General features: G+C 40.8%; 1 protein-coding gene across 1 annotated transcript in view; it reads right to left on the bottom strand.

Annotated features, from left to right (window-relative positions):
- CCDC158 (coiled-coil domain containing 158) overlaps positions 1-23244 on the bottom strand; it is an 81492-nt gene that overhangs the window by 1207 nt on the left and 57041 nt on the right. Inside the window, exons 18-23 of the mRNA XM_008052556.2 lie at positions 19246-19391; positions 18167-18226; positions 16790-16849; positions 14263-14330; positions 12357-12512; positions 9281-9388 (exon numbers count right to left, since the gene is read on the bottom strand). Coding sequence (XP_008050747.1) covers positions 9281-9388; positions 12357-12512; positions 14263-14330; positions 16790-16849; positions 18167-18226; positions 19246-19391 — 598 coding nt within the window. The remainder of the gene's footprint in view (positions 1-9280; positions 9389-12356; positions 12513-14262; positions 14331-16789; positions 16850-18166; positions 18227-19245; positions 19392-23244) is intronic.

Genomic DNA, 23244 nt, shown 5'->3' with positions numbered 1-23244 from the left:
CGGGCTCAGGCAATCCACTCACCTCAGCCTCCCAAAGCGCTGGGATTACAGGTTGAGCCACCGAGCCCGGCTCTTTTACTCTTTAATTATTAGCAAAAAACAGAACCAGCTCTCCCAGGGTAATTATTCTAAGCCCCTTAAGCATGTTCAGTCCTAATTCTTCTTCTAGGCATCTATTCTTCTGGTAATGATGTATTCAGCCTTCAGTGTATCCACCTCCAGCCTGCCACCTGTAGTCACACGGTAATGGTGCCTGGTGATGCCAAGATGCAAGACTTACATGATTTCTGTTCTCTACATCAAAGAATGCCACTCTGGACATTCTTTCTAGCCTAAACTCCCCTTTAAGAACCTTAAATATACTGAGCTCCCCAGCCTTCGAGGCTTACCTATGAGCATTGGCCTCTTTCTGTCTGTGGAAAGTGGATAATAAACTTTGCTTCCTTCTCCTTTGTAATTCTTTGCATTATTCCCATAGTGCAGCTCACCTTGCCTCAGTTTACCCTTTCACCTGGTAGCTCACATGGAAAGCACACTCTAATATTTTTGGGGTTTCACCCCCCATGACTCTTTCCTCACTCTCTTGTCTTCCGATTTGTGTCTCCCTATGGACTGTGCTGGAACTTGGTGGCAACTGACAGTTCTGGCCAGGGCTGCTCCCCAGTGTGTCTGAAGGCCTCAGGAAAAGGCAGCAGGCTACTGAGGCCCATGAGGGTGGGGGACTAAGGTCTATCCTCTACCTCCTCCTGCAAGCCAAGTTCTCCAAGCTTTTCCACAGGCCAGACTAGATCTCAGAGGCCTTTACACCAGAGCAGCTCCCTGAAAAGGCAAGAAGGCCCTGAAGGAAGGTCTTGGGCTGCCACTGCCCATTAGGATGAGAAGTGAGGTACTTGGCCCCTCTCCTTTACTATTTACTCCCTGCTTGAAGACAAGCTACACCAAGGTGAGCCTCGTGATACCTCAGCGTTTCTCTCGGTACAAAATGACATCTCCAGTGAGTCCAGTTGCTTATCTGGTCAGGAAGGGATCAAGGAACAACTCTGAGAGGTCACCATTTTCTCTCTCAGTCCAGGGCTCTACATGGGAAATTTTCAGTCATGGAAAAAGACTCACTGTTAACATGTCTTTTAAAGAAACTTAAGCCTCTTTCTTTAGGGAAGGATACCCCAAATGCCTCATTTTATTGTGACACAGCCTGGCAGAATATAAGTTAGGCAATGGGAAGTTTGGCCATCTTAATGCAACTTGATTTGTATATTAGGAGAAACAAGAAACATAATGAAGTCCCTTACATCCAGGCTTTTTTCGAGCTAGCTCGTCATCAGGACTTACGTTCCTCCTGTCACATGTTGGTTCTCACTCCCCCAATAGCTACTTCATCCTCAGATGACTTGGATCCTGCTAACTTAGCTGCCCCTGCTTCTCAGAATCCACCTTTACCCTCTTAGCCTCCACAGGACCCTCTCCCAAACCTACCAGCCCTTCCTCTTCCTCCTACTCCTCCTCTATCCCTATACTCACCTCTACCTAAGGACATGAGTTCAGTGCCCATGGCTGCAGGTGCCGCAGCTGCTGATTCCAGTTCTCCTCCTCCTCTTCCCTCTCTCCCACCTCCACCTCCACCCGCACACACCCGCTCTGGCAAGCCATTCCAAGCTCCCACTGTGACTCACCAACTCCCCTTAAGAAAAGTTGCAGAAGTCGAAGGAAAAGCCAGAGTCTTCCATTTTCCATGACAGATCTTTCCCAAATTGAAACTAAACTAGGGTATTTCTCTACTGATCCAACTAAGTTTGCTGAGGAGTTCCAATATCTCTCCCTCTTGTATGACCTCACTTGGAGAGATATTCAATTATTTTAACCACTGCCACTAATCATGAAGAATTCAACCAAATCTTTGCTAAAGCCCGGGAATTTTCAAACAAACTTAGTCACACTCAGCCTGGTCACTATTCTCCGGCTGTGACAGCCGTCCCAGGAGAAGATCCCAACTGGAATTGTCAGCCCAACTCCCCAGATAGGGTAAAGTGGGATCACTTTATCTCTTGCCTAGTATATAACATGCAAAGGGCCATTATCAAACAAGTAAACTATGATAAAGTCAAGGAAATTGTCCAAGGGCCTCAGATATTCGGTTTTTCTAGCCCGTATATCTGAGGCCATGCAGTGTTATACTAATTTAATTAGTGTAATTAAATTTAAACCCAGATACTTCCAGAAGGACAATCCATTTTAGCTATGCTAAAATTCTCATTCCCAGTCAGCTCCAGATATTAAATGAAAACCCCAGAAGTTAGAAGAAGGCCTGCAGACCCGACAATCAGAACTTTAAGACTTCGTTTTCAAAGTACTTAACAGCCGGGCGTGGTGGCTCAGCCTGTAATCCCAGCACTTTGGGAGGCTGAGGCGAGAGGATTACCCGAGCCCAGGGGTTCGAGACCAGCCTGGGCAACTTGGTGAGACCTTGTCGCTACAATAAATCACAAAAACTAGCCGGTTTGGTGGCATGCATCTGTAGTTCCAGCTACTTGGAAGGCTGAGGTGGAAGAATCACCTAAGCCCAGCAGGTTGAGGCTGTGGTGGCTGTGAGCGTGCCACTGCACTCCAGCCTGGGCGACAAGAGTGAGACTTCAACTCAAAAAAAAAAAAGTCTTTAACAACCGGGAAGAGGAATGAAGGAAAAACAGGAAAGCTAAGACCCAGGCCTTCCAGTTCATAGCCACAGTTCTTACTAGAGCTGAGAAAAGGAGAAACAGAGTCTCACCCTGGGAAATCTGGCAGTTATCAGGGTAAGTAGCAGCTGATGGGGAACTGTTTCAAGTGTCGTCAATCTGGTCACTGGGCTAAAGACTGCACCAAGCCACTGCACTCCACCTCATGTCTTAAGTATGGACAGGTCAGACATTGGGGAAGCGATTGTCATGTCCACCTAGTCAGACAGAGGTACCCCCAGGTACCTGCACCACCACCAAACCAACACATGGTAGAACTGTCTACTTATTTTCAGGCATCAGCCATGAACCATGTGGCCAGGTCAGTCTCTGAGCTGGAGCTACTGGGTCTTTTGTGATTGATACACCTCTGGATCAGTTGCCCCATGCTCCCCTGAACACCTCATACAGCCAACTGAACCCACAGTGGAAGTCTCTATCACTGGCAGGCTTATTTCCTTCATCATCGATACTGGGGCTACCTGCTCAGCTTTAAGTGCATTCCCTGGTCCCCTCCTTCCTTCCCCTATCTCTATAGTAGGGGTCGGTGGCATTCTTTCGAAGCCCCTAATCACACTACCCCCCTCCCATGCTTACTGGGAAATCAAATGTTTCACCATTCATCCTTAGTCATCCCCACTTGCCCTGCCCCCTTGCTCAGCAGGGACATTATGCATACGCTGGAAACTTGCATCTTCTCTACCCAGAACCCCTGCTGGTATTGTAGGAGTAATCCACAGGACTCTTGACTCCCCTGAGTCCTCTCCTGACCAGGGCCTTTTCCAAAAGACCATATCACCCCCCTCCTATCCCTCCTTACACTGAGGAACAGGGTCCCCTCCAGTTTGGGATACTTCCACTCCAGGCTGATGTATTGTGCCCATCTCCATTCAGCTTAAAGGTTCCTATTCCTCCTCCCAAAAGCCTCAATACCCCATTAGCTATGCCACATTACAAGGTCTCAAACCTTTAATTACTAAATTTCTCAAAACTGGAGTTCTTAAACCAACCAGTTCCCCTTATAAAACTCCCATTCTCCTGGTTCATTAATCTGATGGAAGTTAACATTTGGCACAGGATTTGCAAATCATTAATGAAGCTTTGGTCCCTCTTCATCCTACAGTTCCTAGTCCATACACTTTCCTCAGCACTTTGCCACCCAATACACAGTACTTCACAGTCCTAGATTTAAAGGATGCATTTTTTACCATTCATTCCTCTGTCTCTGGACTCTCACAATATTTTTACCCTCACGTGGGCAGACTCAGATTCCAATAGGTATCAGCAGCTAACATGGACCAAATTGCCTCAGGGCTTCTGAGATAGCCCTCACATTTTTGGCCAAGCTTTAGCCTCAGACCTCTCTCACCTTTCATTTAAACATAGCATCCTTGCCAGGTTCAGTGGCTAAACCTGTAATCCCAGCACTTTGGGAGGCTGAGGCGAGTGGATTGCCTGAGCCCGTGGGTTTAAGACCCACCTGGGCAACTTGGCAAGACCTCATCTCTACAATAAATAAATAAATAAATTAGCCGGGCATGGTAGTGCGCACCTGTAGTTCTAGTGCGCACCTGCAGTTCTCAGCACTTGGAAGGCTGAGGCGGAAGGATCCCCAGAGCCCAGCAGGTTGAGGCTGCGGTAGCTGGGAGTGTGTCATTGCACTTCAGTCTGGGTGAAAGAGACTCCAACTCAAAATAAAAAAAGAAACTTTAAACATAGCACCCTTATACAATAAGAAGATGATTTATTATCATGTAGTCCTTCCATAGTAATATCCCAGCAGGACACTGATACTCTTCTCACCTTCCTTTGTAACAAGGGTTACTGAGTTTTTCACTCTAAGGCTCAGCTTAATTCACAGCAAGTCACCTATTTAGACTTTGAGCTCAGTCCGGGACACAGGATCATAACCACCCAAGAAAGCAACTTATTGCCTCTCTGCCACTTCCCCAATTGAGGAAAGAGCTCCATGTGTTCTTGAGACTCACAGGTTATTTTAGGATCTGGATCCCTAATTATGGCCTCATAGCAAAGCCTCTATTCAAGGTGACACAGGGTCTGGAACATGAGTCACTCAATTGGCATTCTCTGGCTTGGACTGCCTTCAGTGGGCCTTCACCAAGTTCCAGTTTTGGCCCTGCCTAGTCTTCAAAAGAATGTTCTACTCTACTCAACAGAGAGGGGAGAAATAGCATGGGGGCTACTAGGACAAAAATATGGACCAAACCTTAAGGCTGTGACTTTCCTCTCAAAGCAAATGGACAACACGGCAAAGGGATGGCCACCCTGCCTCAGGGCACTGGCAGCAACAGCCCTGCTTACCCAGGAAGTTAGCAAACTTACCTATGGTCAGCACATAGACAGGTATTCCCCACATCAAGTTATAGACATTTTAAACAACAATGCTTATAAATTTCTCATCAGCTCTCGCCTTATTAGGTATCAAATTTCTCTGATGGTAAATCCTAACCTCATCATTCAAAAATCGAATGCTCTAAACCTTACTACCCTTCTCCCTATGCGAGAATCAGTAAGACATGATTGTTCAGAAAATTTAGAAACCTCTGGGGCAGTCATAGTATCCTGGGACGCCCTTCCTGGAAACATTTGTTCAGACAAAGCAGTACCTTGGTCACTTGTCAATACTCCTACTGCAGATCAACCAACTAGGCTGTACACCTCGGAGCCACCATTTAAGATGACCTTAAATGCCAATTCAACAAAGGTAAACTTGTGAAATGTCTGGAAGATCTGATGTTGTAAGAGCCTTTAAGTACCATGTTTATTTTGTGGTTCTTCTTGAACACTGGTGGGGACCAGAAATAACACAATTCTTCAAAAGGTTAAGAAATAGAATATATTCTCCCAAGTGTAACTTGTAAATTGTAAAATTATTACAAAGTACCTACAAGGCCAGGCTAAATAATTCAGAATATACTGATTATGGAACATGGATCAATTTAAGTAATCATTTAATTTACTTCCATCAAGTAACTTATATCCAATATAAAAGAAAGGCTTCCTTTCAGGTCTCCTTGACTTGGTCAGAAATAAGGAACTTGCAAAGGCTCATCAAAGCCCAATCCTGCCTCCCCATTACCTTTGAACTCCCTGTGTGTGCTATCCCTAGATTCCTTATAAAGCAGAGTGAAACACATAAACTATGGAGCTGGGAACTTAGAACTATTCAGCTGAACTTAACAATGTCTACTCCTGTCCAACATGAATTTCACCAGCATGGCAATCTTCCTGGTCTTGGTCACATTAAACCAAAAACTTGAGCTTTGAAGATGAGAGGCTAATTTTTGACAACCCTCTTTAGGCCCAAAGCCTCAACTAATATTATAAACACTACTGCAATTCCTACACACCAAAGTGACCCTTTATTCCCTGGGCCCTAACTAGGCTTTCACTGAGATTCAGATGATTTCTACACCCAAATGTAGCAGCATTCCAGGAAATATGGGTAACATTATATTCTACCCTTCCACCTATAAACTGGGTCCAACCGGGCCCCCCAAAGAACCCCTGGCATTTCAAAGTTAGTACTTATGCTAAACATGAGAGCTTAATATTACTTACTTCTATGCATGTCAAGGCAGCAAACCTCTGTGCTCCCACAGTGGCAGAAAACCAATTTCCACTCAGAACTAATAGTACCGGCTCCCTAGGAGTATATTCCTCCCAAAAGTTCAATCAAGCTGTTTATTTCTTCAACGGCACTATCATCCTGGCTTACTATGGTGGCAAGCTCATAGCAACCAACTGGCTTCCCTATGAGGGAGCAGGGTTGCTAGGAGGATTACTACACCTGGGACTTAAAATTAAACACCACCACAGAACCCACAGAGCTATTACCACTAACTATGGAGACACAGGTCACAAGACTTCGTGAGAGCCATTGTAGAAACTGGGTGGACCCCCATAGTGAGTCCTCAGGTGATAGGAGTTGCCATTTATAATTATATTTTCCCTGATTTAGAAGCCCTGATGTCATGACTACTACGTAGCTGAAAGTACCTCTTGAGCATTAGACCTACTTAATCAGGTAGAGGGAGAAAGTAAGCAATACATCATGGCCAATCGCATGGCATTAAGTTTCTTGTTGGCAAAGCCAGGAGGCCGCTGTGTTGTGGTGGGTAGCATCTGCTGTACTACCACTGAAGACTTACAGTTCAACATTTCTATCTATGTCCATCAGCTAGAAAGTATAGCTGAATACACATTTGCTTTAAAGGATCACTTTCAATTAGTATTGTCTCAGGTGCCATTGCCCTTTGTATCATTATATGTCCTCATAATCGTTTGTGCATTTGCTCGATGTTTTATATGTGTTAAATAAGTTATGGATGTTCCTGCCCTAAATTCTAACTCTCTTGCTTTTCAGGTAGGTAGGGATACCTCTATGCCCCTATCCAGCAGGAAGCAGTCACAGAAGTCTGACCTTCGCCCCATCCCTACTTGCAAATAAGAATATTTTTGAAAAAAAGGAGGGAATGAAAGGTAGGAAACCTAGAAACATTGAATAGAGAAACTTGATAAAATGATTCTTGCAATAGTGCAGCCATTTTGCCTCAGCCCTGGCTCTGTCATGCTCTGCAGAGCAGTTTTGCTGACCAGCCTATTCTTTTACTCTTTAAACATTAGCAAGAAACAGAACCGGCTCTCCTGAGGTTATGACCTGGTAATTATTCTAAGCCCCTGAAGCATATCCTGTTCCAATTCTTCTTCTTCTAGGCATCTATCCTTCTGGTAATGATGTATTCAGTCTTCAGTTTACATACCTCCAGCCCACCACCTGTGGTGCCTGGTGATGTCAAGATGCAAGACTTATGTGACTTCTGTTCTCTACATCAAAGAACGCCACTCTAGACATTCTTCCTAGCCCAAACTCCCCTTCAAGAGCTGTGAGTATACTCAGCTCCCTGGCTCTCAAGGCTATGCTTGCTATGAGTGTTGCCCCCTTTCTGTCGGTGGAAAGTGGATAAAAAACTTTACTTCTTTCTCCTTTGCAATTCTTTGCATTATTCCTGTGGCACCAGCCCACCTTGCCTCAGTTCACTCTTTTACTCTCCAAAAATATGTGTTTCAGAATTTCTAGAATTTCAGAACATCCTGTTCAGAACTGCATCCAATAAAAAGGTCACTTTATTTTTTAAACAAATACAGTTCTCCCATGTGGATTATTATATGGTACCATAAATGAAATAAACTCAGAAATATAGGTCACTGTATGAACAAAAATAGGGCCAATAAAATAATGCATCTTCCTTAAAAAAAAAAAAAAAAAAAACTCACAGTAAGCTTAAAACCAAATCTTTTCCCCAATGTTTATATACAAAGGAGTCTGGAATTATCACAAGGGATTTGGAATTTTCTTTAACAATAATTTGCTATAAGCTTAGTGTGTTCAAAAAAAAATGTGGATTTTGGTGTTGGAAGTTGCAGGAACCAAGGCCCAACTCTACCCTTCTCTGTGTGCCTTAGAATTAATCAACTGGGCTCTGGTCTTCAGTTTCTTTATTTTCAAATGATGTAATAACAGTACCCATTTCCCAAGATTGTGAGAATTACATGAAGAACATGTGAGAGGAGCTCTGAGTGCAGGGCCTGGCGTGTAGTTAGGACATAGTAGATGCCAATAGCAACTACTATTACTCATAAGGTTAAATTTATTTATTTTAGATTGGAAAATATACTTTTTTTAGAAAGCAAATTAGAGAAAGAAAGAGAGAGAGGAGATTCACCTTCCCAAGGTAGGAGAAGAGGTCAAAGCTAGGAAACGTGGTGGCCACAGCTCAGAGAGCCATGTGGACACACCAGAGTTTAACAAAACAGTGGCCAAAATTTATTTTATAAGGATTTGTTCTTAGAAAAATATTTATTTTCCTTCATCTCATCCAATAATTTGCATTCTCTAGGGATGGAAAGATGGAATAAGAATAACAGATGTACTTAAAAATTAACTTCCCACTGACAAAGGCTCCTGGCTCATAAAGTTATGTCAGAAAAACATGAAACACCTAGATCCTAATATCCATGGTACCTAGAACTGTGCCCCAAAAGCTACCTGTCATATGCAGATTATAGTAGTTTCTTATTCAAATGGCTTTAGTACTCGTAGAAGTGAATTTATTTTGTGACACATTGGGTGGCATAGTCTTCTACTGTGCTATGCTAATTTAAATCCTGTGTAAGGATAAACATAATGACTTACTTTCTTGTTACTAACTAATACCTCTTGGCTAGTATTATATACATGTTTGTCTACAGACAATGTATAGGAAAGTCCCATGTGGAAAACTACTCAACACATGTTCTCCTGAGGGCTGGCCAGCAGGACTGTCATCCCTACTAGATAAAGGAGTGGAGCAGGGCTAGGGAGACCCGCCCACAGCCATGTGATTATGCAGGGGCTAGTCATGGGTAAGAACCTGGTATTCGGACTTCAGTTTCTGAATTGCTAATTCAATACCCTTTCTGTGGGTCTATAGACAGGAGGCTTAATGTGACCGAAAGGTGAACATTCTTATGAGCAAGGAAGACCTCTCCAAAAATGTACACTGTACCTTGGTTCTTCAGCTGTAAATCTTCTACCAGAGTTTGCAAGCTTTCCAGTCTGTTCTGAAGCTTCCTGCATGTTTTTCCTGTTGTTTCTATTGGCGGAGACTGTGAATCTATTAGAAAATTGCTTAGATGTGATATTAAAAGTCTACTCAAAATTTTTTTAAGAAATCTTCCAATTACAGGCTGAACAACTTTTCCTTTAAAATAAGGAAAACTTGTTTTTTATGATAAATTCTAAAAGAGTTGCAACACTTAAAGGAAACTTTAAAACACTATTTCAAAATACAGAACAAAGTGAGTTTTATCTAAATGTTGCCATACTAGCTTATTTGATTTTATTTCAAATCAATCTGATTTACTATTATTTAACTACATACAAGGCAGGGTAGCTAGCAGAGGTTAGACATAGGTAAATTTCCCATAGGTAGGTTTTAGGAGGCATCCAGACACTTTAAAATTACATATCACTGCAGGCCAAGTTGGCGGCCTACCCCATCCCCTCGGCAAGTCAAAACAAAATCCCATCAGATATAAGAATAGAACAACCCAAGCTTTCAGTTCGTAATCACTAAACATCTTCCCTGTTGAAGGTAAAAGGCTCAACCTCACCACCCCTTAGCTGATCAAAACCATAGACATGATCATAAGACAACCCCGCCCATTCCATCAAAGCCAGAGAGGGTAGCCAGTTACCTGGGCTCCACCCTTATTTGCATATCAATAATCAGGTAGCTCCCTTGTAGTTGAGGGCAAAAACAGTTTTGGTTTTGTTTTTGAGGAACTTGCCCATGGCAAGTTTTCTGCCATGAATCTTCCTTTTTCCTTCTCTTCTTCTCACTAATAAATTCTGTTTTAAAACTTTTATAGCCACTCCAAAATTTAGTTTAGGGATGAATCAAAGAATCCCTGAGTTTTGTGCGGCACTCCACGGGCATTTCATAGTATTAAATAGGATGGGTGAGAAGATGCTTCAAGTGTAATGATAAATTCTGCATTACACATGACTGCTTTTCATATCAAACCTGAGTGGGTCTATGAAGTTAGGGTCTGAGGGAGTAAGATGTAATGCAGAAACTACACCATTTAATGTGTGTGAGGCCAGTGTCTGGTTAGTTGTTGTGAACTGAGTGGCAGAGGGGAATATGACTGCCAACCCAGCCACGGTGAACCCAGAACACATGTGGCAGTCAACCCAACAGGGTCTAGGTGCTTGCAAGCACTTCTCTAACAAGTATGCGAAATTTTGCCAACCTCTAACAGTACTTGACTGGCAATCTAACGATTTCCATTTTGATCTTAACCCCTTACTAGCTGTATAACCTTGAGAATATTTTTTGATGGCTTATTTTCCTATCAAAACACAGATATTAGCATTAAAGGCAGTTATCTAGCAATTATTTTTGTTAAACAGTTTCTTAAATAGAGAGATTTCTAACATATTTAATATAAAATATGTTTGATGAGTATCTGACAATAAGGGAGGAATAAAGAAAATGCTATGCCATTATGTAACATAAATGAATAATGAGGTGGCAAGCAGCATTGCTCTACTCCTACAATAACCACAACTCTAATTGATCATGTGGGGGCCAAAGCACCTCCACCTTGGATGAGAATCTGCCATGTTGACTTCTGATTAGCCCCAGTTCCAGGAAAGCCTCTAAGGTTTCCAGCTTCTTGTGTAAGATCAAATACTTACTGTAAATCCTATCCTTATGCAAAAACAATCTTAATGTTACCATACCTACCACAAATTTTGCCCTTAAGCAATCATCCTATACATCCTTTCTGAAGCACTGAAGCACACGTGCCTTTTCCTTTCAGTACTTAAGCCCTGGATTTAGGGGTAATAGTGCAGGGCTCCACCATCTTGTCTTGCCACCACCTGAGATACAGACATGGCTTTGGCTTATAAGCCCCTATTCCATGTTTTTAGTTTTGTTTTGTTTTGTTTTTCTCTGAGATACTGAATTTGTCAGCGTCTTTCTTCAGCCTCCTAGCTTCCTTGGACTTTAGGGGCAGGTTTGCATAGACCTACCCACCACAGAACAGATGAGTAATTTGAAACATATTTTCAAATTATATGAAATATAATTTTTAAAATACCAAATAAATGCCTTAAAAACATGAGAGATAAAAGAGGACACAAGTGTAGAAAAAAGATAGTAAAAAAATACTATATATATATATATATATATTTTTTTTTTTTTTTTTTTTTTGAGTTGGAGTCTCACTCTGTTGCCCTGACTGGAGTGCAGTGGCCGCTCCCAGCCACCGCAGCCTCGACCTGCTGGGCTCCAGCGATCCTTCCGCCTCAGCCTTCCAAGTAGCTGGAATTACAGGCATGCGCTACCACACCCGGCTGAATACTAATATATTTGATTAACTAATTTCAAAACTTAGGATTTTGAAATATGTAAGACAGAATTTCAAAAGCCTAAGAACTGACTTGGCAATGATGCAACTTTGCCTGGTTTATCACTTGTAGAAGAGAATCATATCACAGAACACTGGAGCTGTTTGGTGATCATCATCATACATGATAAGAAACACTTCAAGTTCACTCAGCACATAATATTAACACCCACTTATTTACCAGGCACTTATTCTAAATCAAACCATTTTCCCCCATAAGTCTCATCAAATAACAAGCTAACTTAACATCTTAAAAATGAGAACATTTTGAAAGGTTTTTATGGTAGATACCTGCACTTACACAGGTAGAGCTTAAAGGAGGGCCATGATTTTTAAGAATATAAATAAGAAGGAAAAGCAACTCACAGTAATTAAAAGACTCAAAATCTTATAATAAAATTGAGGGATAAATGTTCATTATTCACAGCACAGAAAAACAGAGATAATATTTACACACAATATCTGTGAACATTACTAAGGCTTGCAAGTGTGTACACAAGAGCTATTCTATTTACATTAAGACCTGCTAATGTTACACAGAATTAACCAGGGCTCACATCTAAAAACACTATGCAAAATCATATTAATTCTTAGTAAAAATAACTTACAATTCAGCAGAGCAAGCAGCAAACCAACCCTATCAGTGAATCAGATCATTCTCACCTTTAACAGAATCAGATGAATGGAGAGGCTTGGAGGTTCTATACTGGGTTGTGGAACCTACTGAGTCTTCAGCTGAGCTGGTTAGGAGTGAGTGCACTGGAGACTTCTTAGAATTACCGAATGAACGAGAAGGGGAATTTTTCACAGACGGACTTGCTACGATTTTGCAAGAACAAAAAGTAAAAGGACGGAATTAATGTAAAATAGTACACTGTATCTCTTGAAAAGTCAGACTTTCATGAGAAAATGCTCTCCATGATTGGGGTTAAGGAGGATATTCTGGAAAACACTCAAGGTTTGAAGCTGGAGCTGAAAGGGCTGGCTATGCACCAGAAGGGCTATCTGTGCCTTAGGACCAGACCTGTCCTTGAGATCCTGAGGTCTAGCTTCCAATCCTCTTCATTCTTGATGTGATTAATTTCATCTGGGATTACTGGTGCCCTTAACTGTCTACCAAAAGCAAGCGAGAATGCTCTCTAGAGGACGCTAACTTCATTCTAAGCCTCTTATCATTCGTACAATTTTCCATATGTAATGTATCATATAATAAAAATAACAAGTATATAAGGAGACAAAATGATATGTCAGAAAACCCAGAGAATAAAAATATAAATAGCAGACACAGATCTACAGGGGCCAGATAACAGCATTATCAGGCACAGACTTCCACAGATTCAATGGCATGACTTCAAACTTCAAATGGGTTTTCCTTATGTTAAAAAAAATCATATCTGCACATATCAATAAGAACTGTTAAAACAAACAAACAAACAAAAATCATAAACCTGCCAGAAGGGGAAAACAAGGGCAGATTATATTTAGATGAACAATTAAAGTTGACTTCTTAAGTAGAAGAAATGAGAGCCAGAAAACAATAGAATGATATCTTCTAAGTGAAGGGGAAAAAAATGTCAATGTAGAATTCTATTTTCGGCAAAAATGTTCTTCAAAAATGATGAAACACAATTTTAGAAAAATAAAAATCATCATTTCCACAGTTTCATTCTTTCTTGTTTATTTTGTGCTCTTCCATAGGAAGACTACTTATGTATTGGTTTGCTTTTGCGTCCAAATCTAACATATTCTCTATAATTTTTTTAGTCTTCTTGTTTTAAAAAATTCCTTTTGTGTAATTTTCTTTATGGCTATAGGCTTAGTCATGCCTATTTTATTTTTTTGTTATTATTTTAAGACTTTTCCTGTGATGTTTTTATTTTTCTCTTCCATTTCTAGTCTGAGTTATGCCAGTTTGCTTCTCAACAGATTTTGTTGTCTTTCAATTTCTTCTTTCTGGGGCTTGTTTTTACAGAGACCATCTTGTCTACAATCCCTTGGAGATTATATAGAGAGCCACCTGTCTTGATTCTTCTCCTTTTCATCTATTCAATATTGACTGAGCACCTGCTATGGGCCAGGAAGGCTCTCTGTACCTGGGATACATCAGGGAACCAGAGAGTTAAAGACACCGGCCCTTGTGGAGAGACACACCACAAACAACACAGATTAGAAAGTTACCCAGTATGTCAGAAGATGGTATGTGTAACTTATGAAGAAAAGAAAGTGAGGACACTCAAGGGTGGGAGGACTGTGATGTTTAAATGGGGCGATGAGAGTTAAGTCTCACTGGGAAAGTGGCATCTGGGCAAGGCTTTAAAGGGGTGAGGGGTTAGCAACATGGAGGAAAAAGTGGGTATAAATGCCCCAACATGGAAGCTGCCTGGTCAGTCCAAGGAGCAGAGAGAGGGTGGATAAGGCAGAATGAGTGAAGGGAGTAGTGGGAATTGAGAGCAGGGAATGGGGGACTGAGAAGGGTCTGTGATGTCCTGGGCTTTTCCTTTCATGGGAATGGGAGCCACTGCAGAGTTGGAGGCAGGCCCCATTTTTGTGCTTTTGTTTGAAAACTCACCTGCGGGTGGGAATGTGAAGCAGCCAGATGGGTCATCCAGGTCTCCTGCATGTAATGTGACTGGCTCTCTGGAAGCACAGGAATGGTGAGGCAAGCATTCCTCCTCACACATACAGTACTAGGTATATGGTGAGAGGCAGCTATCACAGCAAGTGTGATGGCTTCACACTAAACAACTGACGGTAATGACAACCCTAAACTGCAGGCATCCTAAGGTACTCTAACAGGGAGATACAAGGCTGCATTACCTTTGTGTGTTCAGTACCTGTGAACAATGTGTGGAATGAAAATATAAGATATCTGGGTTAGGAAATTCATTTTGTGTAATAATAGCTATAAAATCCATTACTACCTTCTCATGGATTCTAAGAGATGCAATTGTATTGATTCATTTAACAACACAAAACTCTCTTTGTCTAGGCACGGTGGCTCATACCTACAATTCCAGTGCATTGGGAGGCCCAAGTGGGAGGATTGCTTTGAGACCAGTCTGGGCAACACAGTGAGAACTTGTCTCTACAAAAAATAAAAGCAACTAGCCAGGAGTAATGGCACGTGCCTGAAGTCCCAGCTACTCAGAAAGCAAAGGTGAGAAGATCATTTGAGCCCAGGAGTTCAAGGCTGCAATGAGCTATGAACGTACCACTGCACTCCAACCTGGGCAACAAGTAAGACCCTGTCTCTGGAAAAACAAAAACAAAAACAAACAAAACCCCTCTTTCTTAGCATTAGGATATTAGTATCCAAACCATACGATTTAATTAAATCAACAAGTTGAAATAAACTACATTGTTCTCTGTGAGCTGGGTACCAGTATGAAAATATTACAGCAGCAGTTCTCAAGGTGGTTCCCTTTCAGGGGGTTTTGAGGTCAAAACTATGTCCACTATGATATTAAGATGCCATTTGTATTTTAACTCTCAGTCTCTCACAAGTGCACAGTGGAGTTTCCCAGACACTTTGTGATAGCTGATGTCACAACGGATTAAATGCATACCTAGATATGAAAATCCGGAACCTTTAATTAAACCAGTCATTCAATTGGAAAGCAATGCCTTCTCAACGATTATTTTGAGAACATAGCTATTTTTCATAATAAATTACATTACATTACTTTACATAATAAAGTACATTAATATTACAGCAGACTTTTCTAGTCATGGAGAACTCCACTGCAGGGGTCTAGTGAGCTCAGGGAAGTAGCTCCTCTTTGCCCCACACTCACAATCAAACTTCTTCCCTCGTAGCTCGGTTTGAGAACCCAGCAGCAGCACACAGTTGTGGTCACAAGCATGAACTCTGGAGCCAGTTAGGCCTGAGTTCAAATCTGGCCTCCACTGTTTACAAGCTGTAAGACCTTGTCAAGGTACTTAAGAAATCTGAGTCTTCATTTCTAACCTATATATGTGAATATAATGCCTACCTCATAGATTAGATTAGACTAAATGAGGTTAAATCTAAAGCTACCAGAAAAGAGAAAGAATAAAAATATGCAGTAGATAGTTGTAATTATTAATAGATACAACGTAGTGCACCTATCAATGACCAAGTCAGAAGAAATCAAAATATTTCTTTAGGACTAAGAGAAAGATATATAATTGGCTCTCTGTATCCATGGGTACTACAGTGAATGGATTCAACCAACTGTGAATTAAAAGTGTTTGGGGAAGAAAGGATTGTTGCATCTGTACTGAGTACGTATAGACTTTTTTTCTTGTCTTGATTTCCTAAACAATACAATGTAACAACTATTTACATTGCATTCACACAGTATCAAATATTATAAATAATCTAAGGACGATTTAAAGTATATGGGAAGATGTGCATAGTTTACAGGCAAATACTATATGCCACTTTTTTTTTTAGAAAGCAGAATTTGAGAGGACAGTAAAGCTCCTACAGGGGGAGGGGACCTGAAGGGGTTACCCCTATATGCCACTTTATATAAAGGACTTGAGCATCTGTGGACTCTGGTATCCTGAAACCAATCCTCCATGGATACCTGGAACCAATCCTCCATAAATATTGAGAAATGACTATATTTATTTAGAAAAGATAATAATTTTATTTAGAAAAGTTCACTGTATTTTGATCAAGTAGCAGAGATAGTAAGAAAATGTTTACAACACTGCCTTAATTCATTCACGAGACAAATATCTACTGAATGGCTACTAGGTAGTAGGCATTATGCTTGGTGCTGAAGCAGTAACTCCCTACCCTAACTAGATTTTAACAGTAGAACTCACCTTCACATTCTTAAGATATCAAGAAAGCACAGTTATCTCTATTTATATGGATGGCAAAAATAAAAACGATGAAAATAAAGTTTTTTCCAAGCATTCAGTCGATAAACAGACCTTACAACTGTAAGCCTCATGAAGACAGGGTCAGAATCTGTCCTGCCTGCTGTATTCCAGGGGCCTAGTGTCTTGTGGGGCACAGGGTGGATGGTTAACGAGCGTGTGAGTGAATGAACAAGCAGTAGTAAAGGGGTATTCTGAGCGCTGGGGCTGGCGTGATTTCTCACCGACTAAGAGCCTCACTGGACTTGCTGCCTTCAGTGGATTCCCTTAGGGAGTTGTCGCTTCTGTTGGCAGAGGGATGGAAGACATTAAAGAAGATATGGTGTTACTTTCCTACCAGTGTAACAAAGGTTTGTGAGAAAAAGAATGTATTCTGACATAGGAAGAAATTATATCATATGACAGCTAGATAGATCAATCATAAACATCGACTTCATGATAAACCAAGCCAAAATTATTCCTCTGAACGTTACTTTTAGATAGATACAGATTTTAAAGAATGAGATTGGGGTACTGGCTGTTCCATGTGGAAGATACAGTAAGGAGAAAAGCTTGAAGACAAAGAGAAATGACCTCCGGGCTTCAGGAGTAGTTTGGTTTAATTAAAGCATGACACAAAAGTAGAAGCAGAATGATGATGTTAGGGAGGATCTGCAAGGTCGACTGAGGGTCTGTGCCCTTAATGCAGCAGCCAGGAGCTACAGAAGACTTTCAAGCAGTGGCCACAGCATCTTATATGAGTAATAAACTCATAGTAGCCTTTTTTCTCTTATAGGTAAAGTCAATTTCTGGAAGTTATCTTTGATTAGGGTCTTATTTGGGGTTATGAATTTCATTTCTTTATTCTCTTTTTATGATTTCATTTAAAAATTCAGCTATTCAATGCTTGCTGAAAATAAGATTGTTTTCTCTCTCTTTTTTTTTGAGTTGAAGTCTCACTCTGTCACCCAGGCTGCAGTACAGTGACATGCTCACGGCCACCACAGCTTAGACCTGCTGGGTTCAGGCGATCCTTCTGCCTCAGCCTTCCAAGTAGCTGGGACCACAGGCATGTGCAACCATGCCCAACTAATTTTTTTTTTTTATTTATTGTAGAGACGAGGGCTCACCAAGTTGCCCAGGCTGGTCTCGAACCCCTGGGCTCAGGCAATTCCCTCACCTTTGTCTCCCAAAGTGTGGAATTACAGGTGTGATCTACCGAGCCTGGCAGAATTGTTTTCAATAGGTGTTTATTATCCTAAATTGAGGCTTTTATAATTTCCTTCTGGACCACCCTTTTCTCAAAAGTTACATAAGTCATTTTAAATATGTGTTAATTGTAAGGAAAGTCTTTCATTTTTGGTATGGCATACCATATAGATAGCTTCATATGGATAAACATCATTAAGACTTAAAATAAGGAAACATCTATTAAGTTGATTTCTAGAAAGTAAATTACTTTAGTACATTTCACTGAAGTCCTTATTAGAGTCAATTAAACAATGAACCCAATAGGTCCATTAAGTGCCATGCAAACTGTCCAAAGTGACTTCCAAAATTAACAGGCCTCACACACAATTCCTGGACAACTAATGTGTTTCAGAACCTCAGATTCTTCTTACCTATGGCATATCTCTGACCTCAGACTTGCTTCAGTAATGCAATCTCTTACTCTATCATCTCTGTATAGACAAATATAACTCTCAGTTATACAAAGAACAATGTCTAGATCTGATGTCTTTTTAAAATAATCAATTGCTTATATACATTAGTTTTTCTTTAAACCACAGCTGTAGATTGCAGGCCCCTAAGTAAATGCTGCAAAGGGCTCTGGAGTACATCATCTGAGAAATGCTTTCCTCCCGTAACTCTTAAAAGCTTTAGGCTTTAGTTACGAGGTCACTTATAGGATTACAACAAATTAACATAAGCTCTCTAAAGTAGGGACCAAACATACTCATGCTCCGTACAGTCTACTACCGTTCAAGTTCATTATTAGTTACTGGGGTGCTGAAACCTGATTAGGAGAACCATGGAGATACTTTGGAATGGTTAGGCTGGAGCCAGGGTCCCTAACTTTTACTTCTGTCTTTGCCTCATTGCTTCATAGAAGAAAGCACATCAACCTATGCCTGAGTTTACTCATCTGTCCAATAAGCCTAATAATATTGCCCTGGCTTCAAAGGCAAATTATAGTTATGACAAAGATGAAAATGCTCTGACAATGAAAATATTCTAATTTTTTGATGGAGGGGCCAGTGGAATAGTTATGACATTACATGCTTCAGATAATGCGTTGTATGCTAGGTAACTGGGCTATTACTAGTATTTTACCGTTATTGTTATTTACTTGTATTCTTTCACACTCTGCCTTGTCTCAAATGGTGGTTATGATATTCAAATATGATTATGGATGCAAAATCTGTTGGGAAATTTATATTAGCAGACAAATCTAACTTTGGGTGACACCTTGCACTGACCCTGACTTTCAAACTCGAAGGTCTGTATTGCTTTATCTTGATGTCAAGTTGTTTTGCTCTTGCTGAATTCCTCCATTTTCATCTGGTCGTCCCTAGTGACTTCAGACACTCTTTGTTATTTAAACCTCACCCTTCCAGACAACAACACATGGGTGACTTAATGACAAACCACCGGTAGGATGCATTTTCCCCTTGGCACGCACACTCACACTGCCACACACAAGGCTCCTAGAGGCGTTCTTCCACCGTCCTCCGCCTTGCTTAGGGGCACGGCTGGCTCCTCGTTGATCACGCTTCTCAGCTCCTGGAGAAGCTGCTTCAGGTCTCTCGTGGGATCTTCCTTCAGCATGTTAGCTTTCAGAGAATGCTGGATCAGAACAATTTACAAGCTAAGACACTTATTTTATCAGATTTTCATTTCCTATTACAAAAGTAATTCAACTGGTAAGTAGAAATTATGAAAGAGCAAGAAGAGAAAAATTAAAATCACTCACAATTTTACTATGCAGGGATAATAAAAACTAACCAATCAGTATAGTACTATATCTAATTTATATATGTATGTATGTGAACACACATATACATGCATGTGATCAAACTATTTTTAAACTTTTTAATTTTTATTTAATTTATTAATTTATTTGAGTTGGAATCTCACTCTGTGGCCCTGACTGGAGTGCACTGGCACAATCACAGCTTTCCACAGCCTCAACCTCCTGGGCTCAAGTGATCCCTCCATCTCAGCCTCCTGAGTAGCTGGGTCTACAGGCACACACCACTACATCGACTAATTTTTTTTTTAAGAGACAAGGTCTTATTATGTTGCCCAGGCTGGTCTTGAACTCCTGGGCTCACGTAATTCTCCTGCCTTGGCCTCCCAAAGTGCTGAGATTATAGGCATGAGCCACCGTGCCCAGTCTATTTTTAAATTTTAACAACATAGTATGAACATCTTTACCATACCATTAAATACTTTCAACAACAACTGGACAAAATAATTTCAATATTTGTTTATGGCTAAACTAATTGTATAAAGCAACTGTATAGAACTTTAGATGTAAGGAGTCTTTACCAATGAGTTCATCTACCCTCTACATTTAACTGAGGAGGAAAGAGACATCCAATATTTTCAGTGTTAGTTGGTATTTGGGAATAACGTAAGAAGACTTTGATTGATAGCGTTCCCTAGTGGATATTTATAATACAATAAGAAGTACAGACATTCCCAACAGGCACATCAAGAAAGGAATGCAGTCCACTGCCAGACCATTACCTCCATTGCCTTGCTAAGCTATGGTGTGGCCATGTGCTCTTTGAGCTATGGCCAGGTCATGTTTTCTTAAGCTTTGGCCCTCTTCCCTACCTTGGGGAGATGAATCTCTTCTTTCTTTCTCTCTCTCTAATGTACTTTCTAAATAAACTATATTTTCTAATCTTAAAAAAAAGAGAGGAAGACAAATGATAGAAGCTTTTCTGGTGAGCAGGTATCCTCAGGCTACTCTCTGCAGAGGCTCCATTCCACTGAATAGTTACCCCTGTCACAGATTGGCTGCCAAGGGAGGAACATGGCAGAGTTCTGGTTCTCTAGGTTTCACTTCTCTAGGGTTCATGTCAATAAAGAGCTGATGTTATTAGCATAACTCTCACACCCCCTCTTCCCATCTCCACTAACAAACCACATATAATATCCAACCGAAAGTATCAAGAATTCTGACTAACTGAATGTGTGGTAAGTATGGTCTTTCTAGTTTATAATGGTCATCTTACCTGAAAATTGTCCTGATGAGTCCATCTAAAGTGTCACAAATTAGACTCCATTAAGTTATTAAATCTGACTCCATTCATTTAAAAAATATAAAGATGAAAGCCAGTTTCTTAATCATGAATAAAAACACTGTCTCTAAGAAGATGATCCTATTTCATCAAACACTAGTTTTATTCTTGTCCTAGCCCTAGTATTCCCATATCCAATGTGGAATGAAATTCATAAAGTTGATAAAGAAAACCTATTCTATTGCAATCTTCAGTCACCTTTGTTCCAATCTGGATTTTATATCTTCATGTCTTCTGCCCACTAGAAAGTTTATTTAATAAGCTTTGGCAATTATTGTTAAAAATGTTTAAGCCCCTGACACTTATCATAAGTGATCACTCTAATAGCCTTAAACATAGAAATGTACTTTCCCCATCACCATGGTGCCCAGGTTCTTTGAGAGTGGTGCTTTATAAAATATGAGGTTTTTTAAGTTGTTCATTTGTACCATTTACTTAGCAATTAATCACAATTGGTACTATGACATTCTTTTATTGGCTTCATCCTAACTCACATCTCTTAAACTTCTGAAATGTATCTTGCTCCTCCAGTTAAAATGTGTGCTCCACAGAGGCAAGCATGCGGCCTGATCATCATTTTCTTCTACACCCCATTATATATAACCTATTATTTGGGAATAAAACTACAAAAAATACCAAGACTGGAGAAGTTCTCAAAATCGTCTGGTTCCAGCCCAACTCCCAATCAGAAGTGATCATGAATTCTGTCTATGGAATCCCAGCAATATGCTTATCTGGCCTTTGCCTGATCACCAAAGACCAAGGAAGGCAGCTTAAGGTTTACATAGCTTTCAGCCTTTGAAAGAAAGGCTTAGTAAGTGAAATCACTCTGCATCCCTGGCCGTAGTTCACAGGAAACAAATCTAATATGACAATACGTTACAAACAGGCACTTATTTTATCACCCCCCCCAACCCTTTCCTCTTTTCAACACACCCCTCAGTCTAAAACCTCCTAACTTGTTTACTCTTTTCAAGCGGCACAGGCTCCTGTGCCCTTCTGGTTGGGCTTGTTTCTTCTCTTTCTTTGTTTTTTTGTGTTTTTTTTTGCCAAATTCTGGTTAATTAATAATTCTTTTTTGTTACTGTTGTTGAGTAGGAGTCTCACTCTTTCGCCCAGACTGAAGTGTAGCGGTACATACACTCAAGGCCCCCACAGCCTTGACCTGCTGGGCTCAGGCGACCCTTCCACCTCAGCCTTCCAAATAACTGAAACTACAGGCACACACTACCACACCTGGATAATTTTTTTATTTATTGTGGAGATGAAGTCTCACCATGTTGCCCAGGCTGGCCTCGAACCCCTGGCTCAGGCAATCCTCTCACCTCCACCTTCCAAAGTGCTGGGATTACAGGTTTAAACCACAGTGCCCTACCTAATTAATGATTCTCTTAAATGCTCATGCCCCAAAACAAAAAAAGTGTTCATGAAGAGTTTGGCCAGAGCAAACAGCTGCCCCTGCCCTGTTCTGAACGTTATCTTGCTGCTGACTTAGACCGAGCAGGCAGTCACTGAAGCTCTGATGCCTTTCCTGCATGTTATTAACAGGCCTCATCTTCCATGTCCTATACCTTGTCTCTGGGGTGTTCACTATAACAAGGTGAATGCGTCTATGAGGCTCAATTTCTTCATCTGTAAAAATGAGGGAAACAACTCTTACTTGGCAAGGATGGCACAAGGAATTAGAAGTACTTAATGCATACATAGTAAGTGTTCAGGAAAAGTTGGTTTCCTTCCTCCTCCCCTCACTATACAAGCATCGAGCATTTCATATGCTTCATATTCACTGACCTAGGCCCACCAGGAAGGTATTGCAATTCAAAGGATAATATGTTAGCACCAAGGTAGAGTCACTGAGAAGAAGTTATTAGGGTCAATTTTGCATTCTATCGCCTATGCTACCCTTAATATACATAGGGGTATTTTATTTTTCCTTTTTTTTTTTTAAGTTGCGGAGAAAAAAATTACATGGATTCAGTTAGGAACTTTTCTTTTTTTCCAAATAGTTTTTCGAACAACTTCTTGTAAGGGAGGAATATGTGCAACATCTTACCTTTTTCTCTATGGAACTCTGCCATAGAGGCAGGAAAGCACTTGTTCTACACAGTACCTCCAACCCTGGCATTCAAATAAGGGGAAGGTGTTGGCTCTGGAAGAAGAGAATTCTTTCTCTCTCTTGAGCTTAGTACAAGTGAGCCATGTGCAATGATGGGTATGTTAATTACCTTGATCTGATCACCGTGTACCCGATAAATACAATTATGTGGTGTCAACTAAAAAAATTTATTATAAAATTAAGGAAAAGCCGGGCTCGGTGGCTCAGCCTGTAATCCCGCGCCTTTGGGAGGCTGAGGTGAGTGGATTGCCTGAGCCCGCAGGTTCGAGAC

The sequence above is a fragment of the Carlito syrichta genome, unplaced genomic scaffold, assembly GCF_000164805.1.
Source record: "Carlito syrichta isolate Samal-C Ts95f unplaced genomic scaffold, Tarsius_syrichta-2.0.1 Scaffold71383, whole genome shotgun sequence".
Lineage (NCBI taxonomy): Eukaryota > Metazoa > Chordata > Mammalia > Primates > Tarsiidae > Carlito > Carlito syrichta.
This window is presented reverse-complemented; position numbering and strand designations above follow the sequence as displayed.